The 20,218-nt window shown below is 45.2% G+C and overlaps 1 protein-coding gene across 2 annotated transcripts in view; it reads right to left on the reverse strand.

Annotated features, from left to right (window-relative positions):
• Positions 1-20,218, reverse strand: part of LOC141133512 (uncharacterized) — a 65,443-nt gene that overhangs the window by 36,007 nt on the left and 9,218 nt on the right. Inside the window, exons 2-3 of one of the 2 annotated variants that reach the window (XM_073622938.1) lie at positions 4,136-4,516; positions 3,084-3,413 (exon numbers count right to left, since the gene is read on the reverse strand). In XM_073622938.1, the coding sequence (XP_073479039.1) occupies positions 3,084-3,413; positions 4,136-4,516 (711 nt within the window). Of the gene's footprint in view, positions 1-3,083; positions 3,420-4,135; positions 4,517-20,218 lie in introns of both variants that reach the window. The other variant, XM_073622937.1, reaches the window with a different exon arrangement.

Consider the following 20,218-nt stretch of genomic DNA (forward strand, 5'->3'; position numbering starts at 1 on the left):
GCAGAATTGGCATTTCAAGACATGCTATGCCTTCCCCCCTCCGGTGTTATTACCGGCGGTTCTGAGGAAGTTCCAACTAGAGAACACCTCCCTCATTCTAGTAGCTCCACATTGGCTGAAAAGGACATGGTTTTCAATTCTCAGTCAGCTAGCAGTGGAACCGCCCCTATTCCTTCCACCTCAGGAGGATCTTCTCTCACATGGTCCAATCCTCTGTCCACAGGTACACCAGTGGAAATTAGCGGCCAGGCTACTGAGGAGAGTATATTAAAATCTAAGGGGTTTTTCTCAGAAATTAATCTCCACCCTCCTCAACAGTAGAAAAAAGGAGACGCGTCAGATTTATAAAAAGGTCTGGCTATTTTTCAACAAGTGGTGCACTGAAAACTCCTTCTCGGTGCAGAGCCCCATAGCTGTTTTGGAGTTCCTACAGTGTGGAGCAGACAAAGGGTTATCCGTAGGTACCCTTAAAAGCCAGGTGTCAGCACTTAGTGTTTATTTGGAGAAATCTTTGGCCACCAATCCATGGGTCGTCAGGTTCTTTAGGGCACTGTCCAGACAGAGACCTATCCGAGGTCCCCCCTTTCCCGGGTGGGATCTATCTTTAGTGTTGCAGAGCCTAACAGGAATTCCCTTGGAGCCCTTGGACAAATGTTTGTTAAAAGAGTTAACCTTAAAAACAGCATTTTTAGTGGCAGTGACAACTGCCAGGAGAGTCCGAGAAATTGAGGCGTTATCAATTAGACCTCCTATTTGCGTTATTTTGCCAGATAGGATAGTCCTTAAGACTGATCCAGCATTTTTGCCTAAAGTGGCATCAGGCTTTCACAGAAGCCAGGAAATAGTCCTACCTTCATTTTGTCCCAACCCCTCAGGAGAAAGGGAACTGAAATTTCATTTTCTAGATGTAAGGAGGTATATCCTACAATACCTAGAGATGACTAAAACAATAAGAAAGTCTGATTCTCTATTTATTTTGTTTTCCGGGTCCAGAAAAGGGCTCAGAGCGTCTCGACGCACAATTGCCAGATGGCTTAGATTAGCTATTGGGCAGGCATATTCTTTAGCAGGGAAAGAGATCCCTATGGGCATAAAGGCACACTCTACGAGAGCCGTGGCAACTTCCCAGGCAGAGAAGGCTGGAGCAACGCCAGAGCAAATATGCAAGGCAGCGACATGGTCCAGCTACTCCACTTTCGTTAAACATTACAGAGTGGACCTGGTGGCGGCAGGTGAGCAGGCTTTTGGGCGAAAAGTTCTGCAAGCTGTAGTCCCACCCTAATTGGTAAGTGCTCGATTATCCTCTCAATAGTGGTTGTCCTGAATGACGTAAAGGGAAAATTAAAGTTACATATCGGTAACGTCTTTTCCTGTAGTCTTTCAGGACAGCCCTAGTTACCCACCCTAAGCTTGGGGGGGTCTTATTAAAGACCAGAACGCAGTATGATAATGATATTGAATGGTATGTTATTAATGTGTTCTTGTGTCTCCTCAGCTGACCAGAGGTGATCTTGTAAAAACTGAGGTCTGGCAGGGGAAGTGAGAGTTTTATGGGCTAGCGCAGTGTTTCCTACAGGAAGAGGAGGAGACTATCTCTCAATAGTGGCTGTCCTGAAAGACTACAGGAAAAGACGTTACCGGTACGTAACTTTAATTTTTCTCAAACAATAGGTGCTGGAACTCAACCCCTCCACCCACACACACCCTCCAAATCACATCAAATAGTGGGTGTGGTCAGTCAAATTTCTCGAACAGTAGGAGGGTCTTAAAGGGGCATTAAATACCAAGATTGCATTACATACAGAGTGCAGAGTTCAGGGGGGTTACACACAGAGTGCAGATCTGCAAACAGAGAAACTGGACTTCTGTGTTTACAAGTGATTGTGGTGAGCAGGCCCCCCCAAGGGCCTGAGCCGGAGGTGGTGGAACTGAGTTCCACCAAGCTCCCCCTCAAAAAAAGCCCTGCCTGTATTATATCTACAGTCTCTGACCATCTCTTGTATCGTGTCTACAGTTTCTGACCATCTCCTGTATTATGTCTGCAGTCTCTGACCGTCTCTTGTATCATGTCTGCAGTCTCTGACCATCTCTTGTATCATGTCTGCAGTCTCTGACCGTCACTTGTATCATGTCTGCAGTCTCTGACCATCTCTTGTATCATGTCTGCAGTCTCTGACCGTCTCTTGTATCATGTCTGCAGTCTCTGACCATCTTCTGTGCTATGTCTGCAGTCTCTGACCGTTTCCTGTAGTATTGCAGTCTCTGACCATCTCTTGTATCATGTCTGTAGTCTCTGACCATCTTCATTCTCCTGTATTATATCTGCAGTCTCTGACCATCTCCTGTACTATGATTGCAGTCTGGGACCGTCTCTTGTATCATGTCTGTACTCTCTGACCATCTCTTGTACCATGTCTGCAGTCTCTGACCATCTCTTGTATCATGTCTGTAGTCTCTGACTATCTCCTTTATTATATCTACAGTCTCTGACCATCTCCTGTATTATGTCTGCAGTCTCTGACCATCTCCTGTATTATGTCTGCAGTCTCTGACCATCTCCTGTACTAGGATTGCAGTCTCTGACTGTCTCCTGTATCAAGTCTAGGGGGTCTTTCTAACAGTAGCCCTCTCTGTGTGCATCAGAGAGACCCCCCTCCAAGTCTCATTAGTGTATGCTCTTCCTGTATTTTCTTTATTGTTAAAAGATCATGGAAGGATCCCAGGATAATGAAGACTTCTTAGGGGAGCATCTCTGTGTTTGAGTCGTTGCCATAGAAACATTTGTAGAGGGGAGGAGTTGGTAAGATGACCACGCCCATGTGGGGGCGCCACAAATATTTCTGCACCCAGGCGTCTGTGACCCTAGGATCCGCCCTGCTGATACCAGACTAGGAGGGAGGGAAAATATATAACAGGAACACAGAAAAATCTGAGCGAGGTTCTAGCCTTCCTCTACTAAAGAAAACTAATTGTATTCTGTCTACGGTCACTTTGAAGAGTTCCCCTCACTTCTTCTCTGGGGAAATGTTCTCAGCCGGAGAGGAAGTGATGGGAAAGGAAAGAATAGTGTTCTGTATTTGTACCTGCAACAACCAGCCTTGTAAATTGTTCGCTTTTCAGTGTTGCTCTTGTGGTAGAGGTAGAGATGACACAACAATAACTTCTCTCATCATTTACATGAAGTTTATGAATGCGCAGCGAGACGTCTTGAGTGAAATTGACCAAGGAGTACCGATCATATTGATGTGTGTTACTCCATTCTTGTATGCGTGTATGAGTACAGTCATTTGTTTCTCTGTCTGCAAAATACCAGGTGACATTTGTAATATCTGAGATGTCCTTGGAGTAATAACATGGGATGATGACCTCTCCACCTGAAGCAGCCATCACTTCATCCAGCTGAGTGATATATTCTGTACCTAAACAAAGAAAATGGATTAGAGGGGTATGTATATGCATGTAAAGGTGTCTGAACAGAGACTTTTATTTTAATTTTTGTAGAAAGCAGGGTCACTCGGTCTCCTGGGAATGGTACCTGTAGAGGACAGCTGCCAGGAGGTGGGCACACCTATGGTGAGAGGGTTAAATCTATTCACTTTCATTAAATACTTGCCATAAAAGAGGGAACATGATTAACTTACTGATGACCTATGTGTTCAAATTATTGCCCTTTTTCATGGGTTGATTCCTCCACTGCAATGGTTCCTATGATGATTTATTAGCTGGTAGGAGAAACCACACTGTGTGGGGAAGAAGTATAACTAGTATTCTATACAGCGAAAGTGTGGAATAAATGCAGCCACTAGGGGAAGCATAGTGGTAGTATTTCAAGAAATGGGCCACTGGGTAGGTAAGGGTATTATCCCTTCTTTTATTACAGGTATGGCTTTCTGTATAAGTGATCTGTGCTGACAGGATAACTTTAAAATATCGGGTTGTGAAGCATTTCTTTCGCAACCTGAGATTTGGTGGAACGCCAATGACATTACTGTTCTCCGTGTGCTGAGGATAGGGATGCAAATTGATTGATTGCTCTGACAGAGATAGATAGATAGATAGATAGATAGATAGATAGATAGATAGATAGATAGATAGATAGATAGATAGATAGATAGATAGATAGATAACAATTTACCTGGAAACTGCAGAAGAGTGGCAAGTCTACTATCCTCGAATATGTGCCCATATCTAATATCGTATAGTTGGCAGCAAAATCGAGGCACATCTGTTGGTTCCAGTCTTGTAATTGTGATATATTCTGTCCGATTCCTGTTAGGATCCTTCTCTCTGTAGAGTCTTCCCTTATATTTCTCTATAACATTTCCAGAATGTGAAATGATTGTGTCCTCAGCAGTTGCAGATGAACAATATTCTTGATCTGTCTCCCCCCATATGACCCGTACATCTTCATCTCGTTTCCCAGAGATGGAGTATGAACATGGAATGGTAACAGATCCTCCAGACTGCACTGTACGGGTTGTCATCTGATGAACACACCCGGGAGATCCTGTGATCCCTAAAATTAGCAAACACGATGAGATTTAATATCAGTACATTACAAAGGGGTGTCAATTTTTTTTTTGTGTGATTTCTTAGACATCCTAAAAGAGATCAGTTCAATTTAAATGTTCTTATTAATGTTAAAGTATAAGGTCCTATATAGGGGACGTTCACATTTGCTCACTAAGTACTCAGGCACTGCTTTGCGTTGGGGCATGCACTGTAACAGAGCCACATGTTTGCTACCATTACACCCCCCCATCACTAGTTGTGAAGGATGCTGTCAGCTTTACAGCCGACAGTCTCCTAGCAACCAGTGACACTGACATTGGGTCTGATGGATAGTCACAGATACCTGTTCCTTATCAGATAGCAAGTTTCACAAGTTTGTTGCACAATTGCAGCAAGTCCGCATTACATGACTCCAGATCAACTTTCTTTGCAAACGTTCTGCAAGTCTGCTGCAAGTTCTGGTTCAGTTATGTTGTGTAATAGTCCTCCCACCACAGGGGGTCACTGTGGCTGAATTTTCATGCTGTAGACTTGCAGAGCTCTTGCTGTAGACTCACCACTGCAACTTTGCTCTTGCTAGAGATTTTCCATTCAAATTTGCTACAAATTGGAAAAGTGTCAACTAGAACTTGTGCTTCAAGTGCTCTGCAAGTGTACAACATGCCGGTGAAAATGTGCAGCAATTTAACAGACTTAGTTCAGAATCCCAAAACTATACCTCTCACATGTGTACAGATAGAGATAGTGGTGCTAATATATATTGTGTAGAATTATGAGACAAAGCAACATGATACCTGTGATCCTCTAACTCTACATACAAAGTAGTACTATGTATATAAATACAACACCCAGTGAAAGTGTCAAAACAAATATGAAAAAATTAAAAAATCATAAACTGAGACAAATAAATGAATAAATGATCAAGCACAACAGTTGTTTTTCAATCTTCTTGTGTGATAAATCTTCTACTCTTCCACCACACCACCGTGATAGTGACAAATAAAAAAATGAAAGTAAAATAAATAAGAAAAAATGTTTTTTTGCGGGTCAGGCAGGCTTAGTCTGGTGAGCGGGGTGATGAAAAAACGCCAACTCCTGGGTGTGATCCTTCCTGGGGTGCTTTCAGGCACAAACATATGGAGAAAGAGCCCGCATAGTGAAGTACGTCTTGTTAACCACTTAACCACTTCAGCCCCAGAAGGATTTACCCCCTTCCTGACCAGAGCACTTTTTACAATTTGGCACTGCGTCGCTTTACCTGCTAATTGCGCGGTCATGCAATGCTGTACCCAAATGAAATTTGCGTCCTTTTCTTCCCACAAATAGAGCTTTCTTTTAATGGTATTTGATCACCTCTGCCGTTTTTATTTCTTGCGCTATAAACGGAAAAAGACCGAATATTTTGAAAAAAAAATGATATTTTCTACTTTTTGTTATAAAAAAAATCCAATAAACTCAATTTTAGTCATACATTTAGGCCAAAATGTATTCGGCCACATGTCTTTGGTAAAAAAAAGTCAATAAGCGTATATTTATTGGTTTGCGCAAAAGTTATAGCGTCTACAAACTAGGGTACATTTTCTGGAATTTACACAGCTTTTAGTTTATGACTGCCTATGTCATTTCTTGAGGTGCTAAAATGGCAGGGCAGTACAAAACCCCCACAAATGACCCCATTTTGGAAAGTAGACACCCCAAGGAAATTGCTGAGAGGCATGTTGAGCCCATTGAATATTAATTTTTTTTGTCCCAAGTGATTGAATAATGACAAAAAAAAAAAAAAAATTTACAAAAAGTTGTCACTAAATGATATATTGCTCACACAGGCCATGGGCCTATGTGGAATTGCACCCCAAAATACATTCAGCTGCTTCTCCTGAGTACGGGGATACCACATGTGTGGGACTTTTTGAGAGCCTAGCCGCGTACTGGGGCCCCGAAACCTATCACCGCCTTTAGGATTTCTAGGGGCGTAAATATTTGATTTCACTACTCACTACCTATCACAGTTTTGAAGGCCATAAAATGCCCAGATGGCACAAACCCCCCCAAATGACCCCATTTTGGAAAGTAGACAACCCAAGCTATTTGCTGAGAGGCATGTTGAGTCCATGGAATATTTTATTTTTTGACACAAGTTGCGGGAATTTGACAAATTTTTTTTTTTTTTGCAAAAAATTGTCACTAAATGATATATTGCTCACACAGGCCATGGGCTTATTTGGAATTGCACCCCAAAATACATTCTGCTGCTTCTCCTGAGTACGGGGATACCACATGAGTGGCACTTTTTGGAAGCCTAGCTTCATACGGGGCCCCGAAATCCAATCACCGCCTTCAGGATTTCTAAGGGCGTAAATTTTTTATTTCACTCCTCACTACCCATCACAGTTTCGAAGGCCATAAAATGCCAAGATAGCACAAAACCCCCCAAATGACCCCATTTTGGAAAGTAGACACCCCAAGCTATTTGCTGAGAGGCATGGTGAGTATTTTGCAGCTCTCATTTGTTTTTGAAAATGAAGAAAGACAAGAAAAACATTTTTTTTTTTTCTTTTTTCAATTTTCAAAAGTTTGTGACAAAAAGTGAGGTCTGCAAAATACTCACTATACCTCTCAGCAAATAGCTTTGGGTGTCTATTTTCCAAAATGGGGTCATTTGGGGGGGGGGGGGTTGTGCCATCTGAGCATTCCATGGCCTCCGAAACTGTGATAGGCAGTGAAGAGTGAAATCAAAAATTTACGCTCTTAGAAAGCCTGAAGGCGGTGCTTGGTTTTCGGGGTCCCGTACGCGGATAGGCTCCCAAAAAGTCTCACACATGTGGTATCCCCGTACTCAGGAGAAGCAACAGAATATATTTTGGGGTGTAATTTCACATATTCCCATGGCATGTTTGAGCAATATATCATTTAGTGACAACTTTGTGCAAAAAAAAAAAAAAATTTGTCTTTTTCCCGCAACTTGTGTCACAATATAAAATATTCCATGGACTCGACATCAGTGGCGTCACTAGGGTTGGTGTCACCTGGTGCCAAAAAAATTGGTGTCACCCCCCTCCACCAACTACCTCAGTACAGACCCCCCTCCACTAACTACAGACCCCACTCCATCAATATAGCCCCCCTCCCTCAGTACAGACCCCCTTCCATCAATATAGACCCCCCCACTAAGTACAGGCTCCCCTCCCTCAGTACAGACCCCCTCCATCAGTACAGACCCCCGCTCAGTGGAGACCCCCTTTCCTCAGTATAGACCCCCACTAAGTACTGACCCCCTCCCTCAGTACAGACCTCCCATCAGTACAGAAACCCTCCCTCAGTACAGAGTCTACAGACCCCCCTCCATCAGTATCAACCTCCCACCTCAGTGCAGACTGCCCCATCAGTACATACACCCCCCCAGTGCTGACCCCCATCAGTATAGAATCCCCCGTCAGTGCAGACTCCCCCATCAGTATAAAATCCCCCCTCAGTGCAGAGCCCCCCATTAGTATAGAATCCCCCCTCAGTGCAGACCCCCCATTAGTATAGATTCCCCCCTCAGTGCAGAGCCCCCCATTTGTATAGAATCCCCCTCAGTGCAGAGCCCCCATTAGTATAGACATCCCCCTCAGTGCAGAGCCCCCCATTAGTATAGACATCCCCCTCAGTGCAGAGCCCCCCATTAGTATAGAATCCCCCTCAGAGCAGAGCCCCACATTAGTATAGAATCCCCCTCAGTGCAGAGCCCCCCATTAGTATAGAATCCCCCTCAGTGCAGAGCCCCCCATTAGTATAGAATCCCCCTCAGTAAAGAGCCCCCCATTAGTATAGAATCCCCATCAGTGCAGCGCCCCCCATTAGTATAGAATCCCCCTCAGTGCAGAGCCCCCCATTAGTATAGAATCCCCCTCAGTGCAGAGCCCCCATTAGTATAGAATCCCCCTCAGTGCAGAGCCCCCATTAGTATAGAATCCCCCTCAGTGCAGAGCCCCCCATTAGTATAGAATCCCCCTCAGTGCAGAGCCCCCCATTAGTATAGAATCCCCCTCAGTGCAGAGCCCCCCATTAGTATAGAATCCCCCTCAGTGCAGAGCCCCCCATTAGTATAGAATCCCCCTCAGTGCAGAGCCCCCATTAGTATAGAATCCCCCTCAGTGCAGAGCCCCCCATTAGTATAGAATCCCCCTCAGTGCAGCGCCCCCATTAGTATAGAATCCCCCTCAGTGCAGAGCCCCCCATTTGTATAGAATCCCCCTCAGTGCAGAGCCCCCCATTAGTATAGAATCCCCCCAGTGCAGAGCCCCCATTAGTATAAAATCCCCCTCAGTGCAGAGCCCCCCATTAGTATAGAATCCCCCTCAGTGCAGAGCCCCCATTAGTATAGAATCCCCCAGTGCAGAGCCCCCCATTAGTATAGAATCCCCCTCAGTGCAGCGCCCCCCATTAGTATAGAATCCCCCTCAGTGCAGCGCCCCCCATTAGTATAGAATCCCCCTCAGTGCAGAGCCCCCATTAGTATAGAATCCCCCCAGTGCAGAGCCCCCATTAGTATAGAATCCCCCTCAGTGCAGAGCCCCCCATTAGTATAGAATCCCCCCAGTGCAGAGCCCCCATTAGTATAGAATCCCCCTCAGTGCAGAGCCCCCATTAGTATAGAATCCCCCTCAGTGCAGAGCCCCCCATTAGTATAGAATCTCCCCAGTGCAGAGCCCCCATTAGTATAGAATCCCCCTCAGTGCAGAGCCCCCCATTAGTATAGAATCCCCCCAGTGCAGAGCCCCCATTAGTATAGAATCCCCCCAGTGCAGAGCCCCCATTAGTATAGAATCCCCCAGTGCAGCGCCCCCCATTAGTATAGAATCCCCCTCAGTGCAGAGCCCCCATTAGTATAGAATCCCCCTCAGTGCAGAGCCCCCATTAGTATAGAATCCCCCTCAGTGCAGAGCCCCCATTAGTATAGAATCCCCCTCAGTGCAGAGCCCCCCATTAGTATAGAATCCCCCTCAGTGCAGCGCCCCCCATTAGTATAGAATCCCCCTCAGTGCAGCGCCCCCCATTAGTATAGAATCCCCCTGCACATGTCCACCCACATACTGTATGCATAAAGTTTACAGACCTCAGAACAGCGCGGACAGATGCACACAGCCGTGTGTGTCCCTTGGGCTCCTCCTCCTCCTGTGTGAAGTAAACAGAGAGGAGGGGGAGGCGGCTTCAGTCCGCTGTGCTGAGGGACACAGCACAAGTCCCGTGGCGCAGATCAGGGCAGCGGGCAGTGTAGCGGTGTGTGCCGCTACCTACGGGTGTCACCCCTCTGGCGGGTGTCACCCGGTGCGGCCCGCACCCCCCGCACCCACCTAACAACGCCACTGCTCGACATGCCTCTCAGCAAATAGCTTGGGGTGTCTACTTTCCAAAATGGGGTCATTTGGGGGGGTTTGAACTGTCCTGGCATTTTATGCACAACATTTAGAAGCTTATGTCACACATCACCCACTCTTCTAACCACTTGAAGACAAAGCCCTTTCTGACACTTTTTGTTTACATGAAAAAACATTTTTTTTTTTGCAAGAAAATTACTTTGAACCCCCAAACATTATATATTTTTTTAAAGCAAATGCCCTACAGATTAAAATGGTGGGTGTTTCATTTTTTTTTCACACAGTATTTGCACAGCGATTTTTCAAACGCATTTTTTGGGGAAAAAACACACTTTTTAAAATTTTAATGCACTAAAACACACTATATTGCCCAAATGTTTGATGAAATAAAAAAGATGATCTTAGGCCGAGTACATGGATACCAAACATGACATGCTTTAAAATTGCGCACAAACGTGCAGTAGCGACAAACTAAATACATTTTTAAAAGCCTTTACAGGTTACCACTTTAGATTTACAGAGGAGGTCTACTGCTAAAATTACTGCCCTCGATCTGACCTTCGCGGTGATACCTCACATGCATGGTGCAATTGCTGTTTACATTTGACGCCAGACCGACGCTTGCGTTCGCCTTTGTGCGAGAGCAGGGGGGGACAGGGGTGCTTTATTTTTTTTTTATTTTTTTTTTTTTTCTTTTATCTTATTTTTAAACTGTTCTTTTCATTTTTTCTTTTTTTTTAATCATTTTTATTGTTATCTCAGGGAATGTAAATATCCCCTATGATAGCAATAGGTAGTGACAGGTACTCTTTTTTGAAAAAAATTGGGGTCTATTAGACCTTAGATCTCTCCTCTGCCCTCAAAGCATCTGACCACACCAAGATCGTTGTGATAAAATGCTTTCCCAATTTCCCAATGGCGCTGTTTACATCTGGCGAAATCATGTCATGAAATGTCATGAAATGCTCGTAGCTTCCGGTTTCTTATGCCATAGAGATGTTTTGTGCCATTCTGGTCTCTGATCAGCTCTATGGTCAGCTGGCTGAATCACCGGCTGCATTCTCAGGTTCCCTGTTGGGACAGGAGAGCCAGAGAAAAACATGGAATACAGTGGGGGGGGGCATTCCCTCCCACTGCTTGTAAAAGCAGTCTAGAGGCTAATTAGCCGCTAGGATTGCTTTTACATGAAAGCCGACCGCTGGCTGAAAAGAATGATACCAAGATGATACCTAAACCTGCAGGCATTCTGGTATAACCACTCAAAGTCCAGCAACATACCAGTACGTTGCTGTTCCTTGTTGGGCATATATTGTAAACTTTTTTTTCATGCAGCCTGTGGGCTGAACGAAAAAAAGATATTGATCGGTGGGTATGCCCACCATTAGAATACCTCCCTTCATCCACCCACTTCTAATGATGGGCATACATGCACCATATATATATATATATATATATATATATATATATATATATATGCCGAAGCATGGGGGCATCCTCCCGCAAAAGTTAGAAGCAAATCGCTCCTCCGCCCTCTGCTGCCCCCACGCTTCGGCATATATGCTGAAGTATGTAACTGTGGTGGTGAAATCACCTCCGACATCGCTGGAGTCACGGCTTTATGTATCATGGGAGCAAACGCTGTTGCTGTCAAGATAAATAAATCTGCGCTGCAACTGAATGGCGTACCTGAAAACAAAAAAGTGGTTAACAAAAAAAAAAACAAAGTATAAAAAAATTGCATACCTATAAAGAAAACATGATAAAAACATAACAATAAAACATTGCAGTATAGAATGCAGAACAATAGAGAGAGAATAGAGAGAGAACAATAAAACAACAACTATTTTTGTTTTTTTTATTTCTATATATTTTTTTGTTTTTTTCTTTTTTTGGCGTACCTGCTAAGCAAATGATGGTTAACAAAAAAACAAAGTAACATTACAGTATAACAGTAATACTTACCATACCTGCAAAGCAAATACAAAAAAAAACATAGTAAAAAATAAAACATTTAACGCAACCTGTGCCTACCTAAAATATATATATGCCGAAGCATGGGGGCATCCTCCCGCAAAAGGCAGGAGCAAATCGCTCCTCCACCCACTGCTGCCCCCACGCTTCGGCATATATGCTGAAGTATGTAACCGTGGTAGTGAAATCACCTCCGACAGCGCTGGAGTCACGGCTTTATGTATCGTGGGAGCAAACGCTGTTGCTGTCAAGATAAATAAATCCGCTCTGCAGCTGAATGGCGTACCTGAAAACAAAAAAGTGGTTAACAAAAAAAAAAACAAAGTATAAAAAAATTGCATACCTATAAAGAAAACATGATAAAAACATAACAATAAAACATTGCAGTATAGAATGCAGAACAATAGAGAGAGAATAGAGAGAGAACAATAAAACAACAACTATTTTTGTTTTTTTTATTTCTATATATTTTTTTGTTTTTTTCTTTTTTTTACTTTTTTTTGTTGTTTTTTACACTTTTTTTTGTAACTTTAACTTTTTTAACTGGTACCAGGTTTGGGTCTCTCAAAATGCGACAGCATCTTGGGAGACCCTGTGAAAGTGTGTCCTAGTCTGTGCAGTGCTGTACCCTACGCTAATACTCCACTAGTGTATGGTAGCGTTCAAAACATTCACCAATGCAAAGACCAGGATTGCCAGGACAGAGGGGACAACAATACCGGGTGTCACGCCTAAATCCGCGCTTGCTGCAGACACGACATCTTTTTTGGGGGGTTCGTTGGGTAGGGGTACTCGGGAGGGCATAAAGAAAATGCCTCTCATGCAGCCGGCTTACTGCATTTGGTTGGGGAAGGTGAGGTAGAGCACCGTCTGGATACAGAAGGGCTCTGATGATCTCTTCCTGGAATTTAAGGAAGGATCCAGTCTGTCCTGAAGCTCTGTATAGCACATGAGCGTTCAGCAAAGCCAATTGAAATAAATAAACAGACACTTTTTGTACCAGCGTCTGGCCTTACGGGCAATTAGGTACGGCGCCAACAACTGCTCGTTGAGGTCCACCCCTCCCATATTTTGGTTATATTCGTGAACACAGAGGGGTTTCTCCACAACACCAGTCGCCGTAGTAATTTGGGTCGTCGTGTCTGCATGAAGGGAGGTAAGAACGAAAACATTCTTATTGTCCCTCCACTTCATAGCGAGCAAGTTATTACACTGCAAGCAGGCTCTCTCCCCCAGCCTAAGACGGGAATCTACAAGCCGCTGGGGAAAGCCCCGGCAATTAGGTCGCACGGTGCCACATGCTCCAATCTGATGATCAAAAAGGTGGCTAAAAAGTGGCACGCTTGTGTAATAATTGTCCACGTACAAGTGGTACCCCTTTCCGAATAAGGGTGACACCAAGTCCCACACTATCTTGCCAGTGCTTCCTATGTAGTTAGGGCAGTTTGTCGGCTCTACGTGACTATCTTTGCCCTTGTAAACCATAAATCTACATGTATAGCCTGTGGCCCTGTCACAGAGCTTATACATCTTGACCCCGTATCTGGCACGCTTGCTGGGAAGGTACTGTTTGAATGACAAGCGGCCAGAAAATTTAATCAGGGACTCATCAACGCAGACAACTTGATGGGGAGTAAACAAGTCTGCAAAACGTTGGTTGAAGTGGTTTACGAGGGGCCGAATTTTGTAGAGCCGATCGTATCCAGGGTCTCCACGAGGACGACAGAGTTCATTGTCGTTGAAGTGCATGAACCGCAAAATCTGCCCGTATCCATGAGGAGGGAAAGGCCTAGAAAGATCTTAAATTCGGAAACCGTAATTGGTTACCAATCTCTGGCAAGGGAGGACTGGGGAATAGTGGCGATGTGTTGACCAGCGTACAAATTGCTTTGGTCCACAATAGATCTATAGAGATCTTCGGTGAAAAACAGCGAATAAAAATCCAGTCAACTGTTTCCACCTGAATTCCGGGTTGGCCAGTGAATGGGGGAAGTACGGGTGCTGCAGAAGTGGTGGGTACCCAATTTGGATTGGCGAATGCAGCAGGAAGGGCACTATGGGCACGACGGGCCTGTGTTCGTCTTCTTGGTGGCAGCGGGACACTACTAGTGCTTGCCACCTCGCCAGCTTGAACTGCACTTATGGGACTCGCCACGTCACCAAGTGTTACTGCAGTGCTGGATGTACGACCAGGGTGTACTAGGCCGCTGGTGCTTGCCAGTTCACCAGAAGGAATAGTGGCACTAGTACTTCTCTGCTCCATACGAGAGCCCTGCGGTTCTTGCACTTCAAGGACAGAAGAAGTTCGGGGTCTGGTACGCCTGACCTTAGCAGGGACCACAACTCCATCGTCAGAGCTATCTGTCATGGAGCCGCTGTCCTCTACAGGATCGTATTCTGAGCCTGAATCTGACAGATGAGTGACTTCCTCTTCACTATCTGTCATGCTCAGAAACGTGTAGGCCTCTTCACTAGTGTACCTTCGATTTGCCATTTTTGGCTCTAAATTTAGGGGTACACTTTAGGGTAGACTCACAGGCAAAAAAGCTCCTGACTGTTAGCGACTGATTCAAAACGCTACCAAAAAACTGTTAGCGATCGCAGGGATCAGGCCTGACTCTGCGAACGCTGCAGTTATGTGTGCTTAGTATTTTGTAAGTGACAGTTAACGATCGATACTGCACTTGGGTGGGCTGGGCTGGGCCGAGGAGCAAAACGCAGGTGCTAGCAGGTATCTGGGCTGATCCCGCTAACACTGCGTTTTTGGGAACCCTAAACTGCTGGGGAGTATAGATCTGATCGGATCAGATATTGATCCGTTCAGATACTATAGCACTAAGGGAGGTGTATGCTGCGTGCGTGGGTTTTAGCGCTACTGGCGCTAACCTGACGCTGCCTGGGGCGACGCAGACCTTATCTGTCCCTAAAAACATAACTTATATCACAGCCGGGCAATTAGGGGGTTAAACCTTTATAAGGTAATAAACGGCGGGTGCCCTAAAACTATAATAAACTAAAAAAATAAACTAACTAACAAGCGTCACCCGTAACACTTATACGGTGATCGCTGGTGAAAGGGTTAACTAGGGGCAATCAAGGGGTTAAAACCTTTAGCAGGTAGTATATGGGGGTCCCTGTCGCTATAAAAAACACTGACGGCGAACCTATATACTTACCTTCCTAACTAGCGTCACCTGTGTCACTAATACAGCGATCAGAAAAACAATCGCTTAGCGACACTGGTGACGGGGGGTGATCACGGGGTTAACCTTTATTAGGGGGGATTAGGGGGGTACCCTGGACCTAAAGGGGGTACCCTAGACCTAAAGGAGGCTAACCTAACTGCCCTAACACTTATAACTGTCACAAACTGACACCAATGCAAAAAAAAAAAAAAACTGCTATTGGTGTCAGTGTGACAGGGGGTACAGGGGGGTGATCGGGGGGTACAGGGGGGTGATCGGGGGGTGAAAAGTGTGCCTGCGTGTTCTACTGGAAGTGTAGTGTTGGTGCAACTTACTTGGATGTCTTCTCTCCTCGGCGCCGGAACGAAAAGACCGGCTCGAGGAGGGATGACATCACTTCCTCTCCCTCTGTTTACATTACAGAGGGAGAGGAAGCATTTCATTCACTGGGAGCGATCGGGAGGGGGTGGCCATCAATGGATGGCCTCCCCCTCACCTCTCATCGCCCGCGAACAAGAGCCGGCCGCCTATGGCACCGGGGGGGTCTCCCCCTCATCTCCGATTGCCGCTGGACAAAAACGGACCACCTCGGGCACCGGGGGGGTCCGATCGGACCCCCCGCCCGCGGGAGGCAGATCACGTATATGTACGTGATTTTGCCTGCCCGTGCCATTCTGTTCACGTATATATGCGTGAGGCGGTCGGCAAGTGGTTAAGGACCGCCTCACGCCTATGTACGTCGGCAGAATGGCACGGGCAGGCAGAATCGCGTACATATATGTGATCTGCCTCCCGCGGGCGGGGGGTCCGATTGGACCCCCCCGATGCCCGAGGCGGTCCGTTTTTGTCCAGCGGCAATCGGAGATGAGGGGGAGACCATCCGTTCATGGCCCCCCCCCTCGCGATCGCCGCCGGCCAATCAAATCATTCCTCTGCTGCTGTATGCTAAACAGCAGCAAAGGAAATGATGTCATCTCTCCTCGGCTCGGTATTTTCCGTTCCGGCGCCGAGGAGAGAAGACTTTAATGTGAGTGTAACACTACACACACACAGTAGAACATGCCAGGCACACAAAACACCCCCCTTTACCCCCCGATCCCCACCTCGATCACCCCCTCCCCCACCCCGTCACACTGACACCAAGCAGTTTTTTTTGTTTTTTTTTCTGATTACTGCATGGTGTCAGTTTGTGACATTTAGTGTGGTGGGACAGTTACTGTTAGCCCCCTTTAGGTCTAGGGTACCCCCCTAACCCCCCCTAATAAAGTTTTAACCCCTTGATCACCCCCTGTCGCCAATGTCGCTAAGCGATCATTTTTCTGATCGCTGTATTAGTGTCACTGGTGACGATAGTTAGGGAGGTAAATATTTAGGTTCGCCGTCAGCATTTTATAGCGACAGGGACCCCCATATACTATCTAATAAATGTTTTAACCCCTTGCTTGCCCCCTAGTTAACCCTTTCACCACTGTTCACCGTATAACTGTTACGGTGACGGTGGTTAGTTCGTTTATTTTTTATAGTGTCAGGGCACCTGCCGTTTATTACCGAATAAAGGTTTAGCCCCCCGATCGCCCGGCGGTGATATGCGTCGCCCCAGGCAGCGTCAGATTAGCGCTAGTACCGCTAACACCCACGCACGCAGCATACGCCTCCCTTAGTGGTATAGTATCTGAACGGATCAATATCTGATCCGATCAGATCTATACTGGCGTCCCCAGCAGTTTAGGGTTCCCAAAAACGCAGTGTTAGCGGGATCAGCCCAGATACCTGCTAGCACCTGCATTATGCCCCTCCGCCCGGCCCAGCCCAGCCCACCCAAGTGCAGTATCGATCGATCACTGTCACTTACAAAACACTAAACACATAACTGCAGCGTTCGCAGAGTCAGGCCTGATCCCTGCGATCGCTAACAGTTTTTTTGGTAGCGTTTTGGTGAACTGGCAAGCACCAGTGGCCTAGTACACCCCGGTCATAGTCAAACCAGCACTGCAGTAAGACTTGGTGACGTGGCGAGTCCCATAAGTGCAGTTTTAAGCTGGCGAGGGACAAGCTCAAGTAGTGTCCCGCTGCCACCAAGAAGAAGACAAACACAGGCCCGTCGTGCCCATAGTGCCCTTCCTGCTGCATTCGCCAATCCTAATTGGGAACCCACCACTTCTGCAGCGCCCGTACTTCCCCCATTCACATCCCCAACCAAATGCAGTCGGCTGCATGAGAGGCATTTTCTATATGTCCTCCCGAGTACAGCATTGCACAGACTAGGCACACTTTCACAGGGTCTCCCAAGATGCCATCGCATTTTGAGAGACCCGAACCTGGAACCGGTTACAGTTATAAAAGTTAGTTAGAAAAAAAAGTGTAAAATAAAAAAATAGTTGTCGTTTTATTGTTCTCTCTCTCTCTATTCTCTCTCTATTGTTCTGCTCTTTTTTACTGTATTCTACTCTGCAATGTTTTATTGTTATTATGTTTTATCATGTTTGCTTTTCAGGTATTATTGTTAACCATTTTTTTGTCTTCAGGTACGCCATTCACGACTTTGAGTGGTTATACCAGAATGATGCCTGCAGGTTTAGGTATCATCTTGGTATCATTCTTTTCAGCCAGCGGTCAGCTTTCATGTAAAAGCAATCCTAGCGGCTAATTAGCCTCTAGACTGCTTTTACAAGCAGGGGGAGGGAATGCCCCCCCCCCACCGTCTTCCGTGTTTTTCTCTGGCTCTCCTGTCTTAACAGGGAACCTGAGAATGCAGCCGGTGATTCAGCCAGCTGACCATAGAGCTGATCAGAGACCAGAGTGGCTCCAAACATCTCTATGGCCTAAGAAACTGGAAGCTACGAGCATTTCATGACTTAGATTTTGCCGGATGTAAACAGCGCCATTGGGAAATTGGGAAAGCATTTTATCACACCGATCTTGGTGTGGTCAGATGCTTTGAGGGCAGAGGAGAGATCTAGGGTCTAATAGACCCCAATTTTTTCAAAAAAGAGTACCTGTCACTACCTATTGCGATCATAGGGGATATTTACATTCCCTGAGATAACAATAAAAATGATTAAAAAAAAAAAAATGAAAGGAACAGTTTAAAAATAAGATAAAAAAGCAAAAAAATAATAAAGAAAAAAAAAAAAATAAGCACCCCTGTCCCCCCCCTGCTCTCGCGCAAAGGCGAACGCAAGTGTCGGTCTGGCATCAAATGTAAACAGCAATTGCACCATGAATGTGAGGTGTCACCGCGAACGTCAGATCAAGGGCAGTAATTTTAGCAGTAGACCTCCTCTGTAAATTTAAAGTGGTAACCTGTAAAGGCTTTTAAAAGCTTTCAAAACGGTATTTAGTTTGTCGCCACTGCACGTTTGTGCGCAATTTTAAAGCATGTCATGTTTGGTATCCATGTACTCGGCCTAAGATCATCTTTTTTATTTCATCAAACATTTGGGCAATATAGTGTGTTTTAGTGCATTAAAATTTTAAAAAGTGTGTTTTTTCCCCAAAAAATGCATTTGAAAAATCGCTGCGCAAATACTGTGTGAAAAAAAATAAAAATGAAACACCCACCATTTTAATCTGTAGGGCATTTGCTTTAAAAAAATATATAATGTTTGGGGGTTCAAAGTAATTTTCTTGCAAAAAAAAATAATTTTTTCATGTAAACAAAAAGTGTCAGAAAGGGCTTTGTATTCAAGTGGTTAGAAGAGTGGGTGATGTGTGACATAAGCTTCTAAATGTTGTGCATAAAATGCCAGGACAGTTCAACCCCCCCAAATGACCCCATTTTGGAAAATAGACACCCCAAGCTATTTACTAAGAGTTATGTCGAGTCCATGGAATATTTTATATTGTGACACAAGTTGCGGAAAAGAGACATATTTTTTTTTTTTGCACAAAGTTGTCACTAAATGATATATTGCTCAAACATGCCATGGGAATATGTGAAATTACACCCAAAAATACATTCTGTTGCTTCTCCTGAATACGGGGATACCACATGTGTGAGACTTTTTAGGAGCCTAGCCGCGTACGGGACCCCGAAAACCAAGCACCGCCTTCAGGCTTTCTAAGAGCGTAAATTTTTGATTTCACTCTTCACTGCCTATCACAGTTTCGGAGGCCATGGAATGCTCAGGTGGCACAACCCCCCCCCCCCCAAATGACCCCATTTTGGAAAGTAGACACCCCAAGCTATTTGGTGAGAGGTATAGTGAGTATTTTGCAGACCTCACTTTTTGTCACAAAGTTTTGAAAATTGAAAAAAGAAAAAAAAAATGTTTTTTCTTGTCTTTCTTCATTTTCAAAAACAAATGATGAAAATGGATGAACATCAATTACCAATCCATTGATCAATAGGTTCTCTCACAACCTAACTGCAATTGAACGGGCATCGGACGTGATGTCACCGCGGTGCCGCAAGCTGCTTATGTGCACGTCTTTTTTGGACTTTCACTGGCCACGTGCTTAATATTGATTTGCACTATTTCTAGCACAACAGCACCTGTGAAAGGAACCTTCCAACTAGAAGTTTATACAGATTTGCTCGTGTTTTTTAAGCTTTCACTGGCTACATTCTTGATATATTTTTCGGGGGGTTTTTTTGGATTAATTTTGCACCTAATTTTGTATGCACTACAGTTGCACTTTATTGTATTTATTTAGGCTGTCAGCGCTGTGGTACTTATACCCTTTTTTCCCATTCCTGATTGACTGAGACGCAGCAGCGGCTCCTGGGGCTGTCAATCAAAGTCAGCTAGCCAATCGATGAGAGAGGGGGCAGGGCCAGGTCGGGCTCCATATCTTAATGGACACAGGGAGCTGTGACTCAGCTAGGTAGGGTGACCCCATAGCAAGCTGCTTGCTGGGGGGGGCACTGAACAGGAGGGAGGGGCCAGGAGCACCGAAGAGGGACCCGAGAAGAGGAGGAACTGGGCTGCTCTGTGCAAATCCACAGCACAGAGGAGGTAAATATAACATGTTTATTATTTTTATAGGAAAAAAAATAGACTTTACAATCACTTTAAAAAAGGATGCAGAGTGTTTGCAAATTGAGAAATTGCTTCCGCTATTTTAGTGTTTCTTAACCTGGGGTTCATGTATGAGTTTCAGGAGCTCTGTGAGGGTCAGATATAAAATGTATAGGTCATTGAGAATTCTGGCCAGGCTGCATGCTCGGATAAGGGTCTGGTATGGTCT

Source organism: Aquarana catesbeiana, linkage group LG03, assembly GCF_042186555.1.
Source record: "Aquarana catesbeiana isolate 2022-GZ linkage group LG03, ASM4218655v1, whole genome shotgun sequence".
Taxonomy (NCBI): domain Eukaryota; kingdom Metazoa; phylum Chordata; class Amphibia; order Anura; family Ranidae; genus Aquarana; species Aquarana catesbeiana.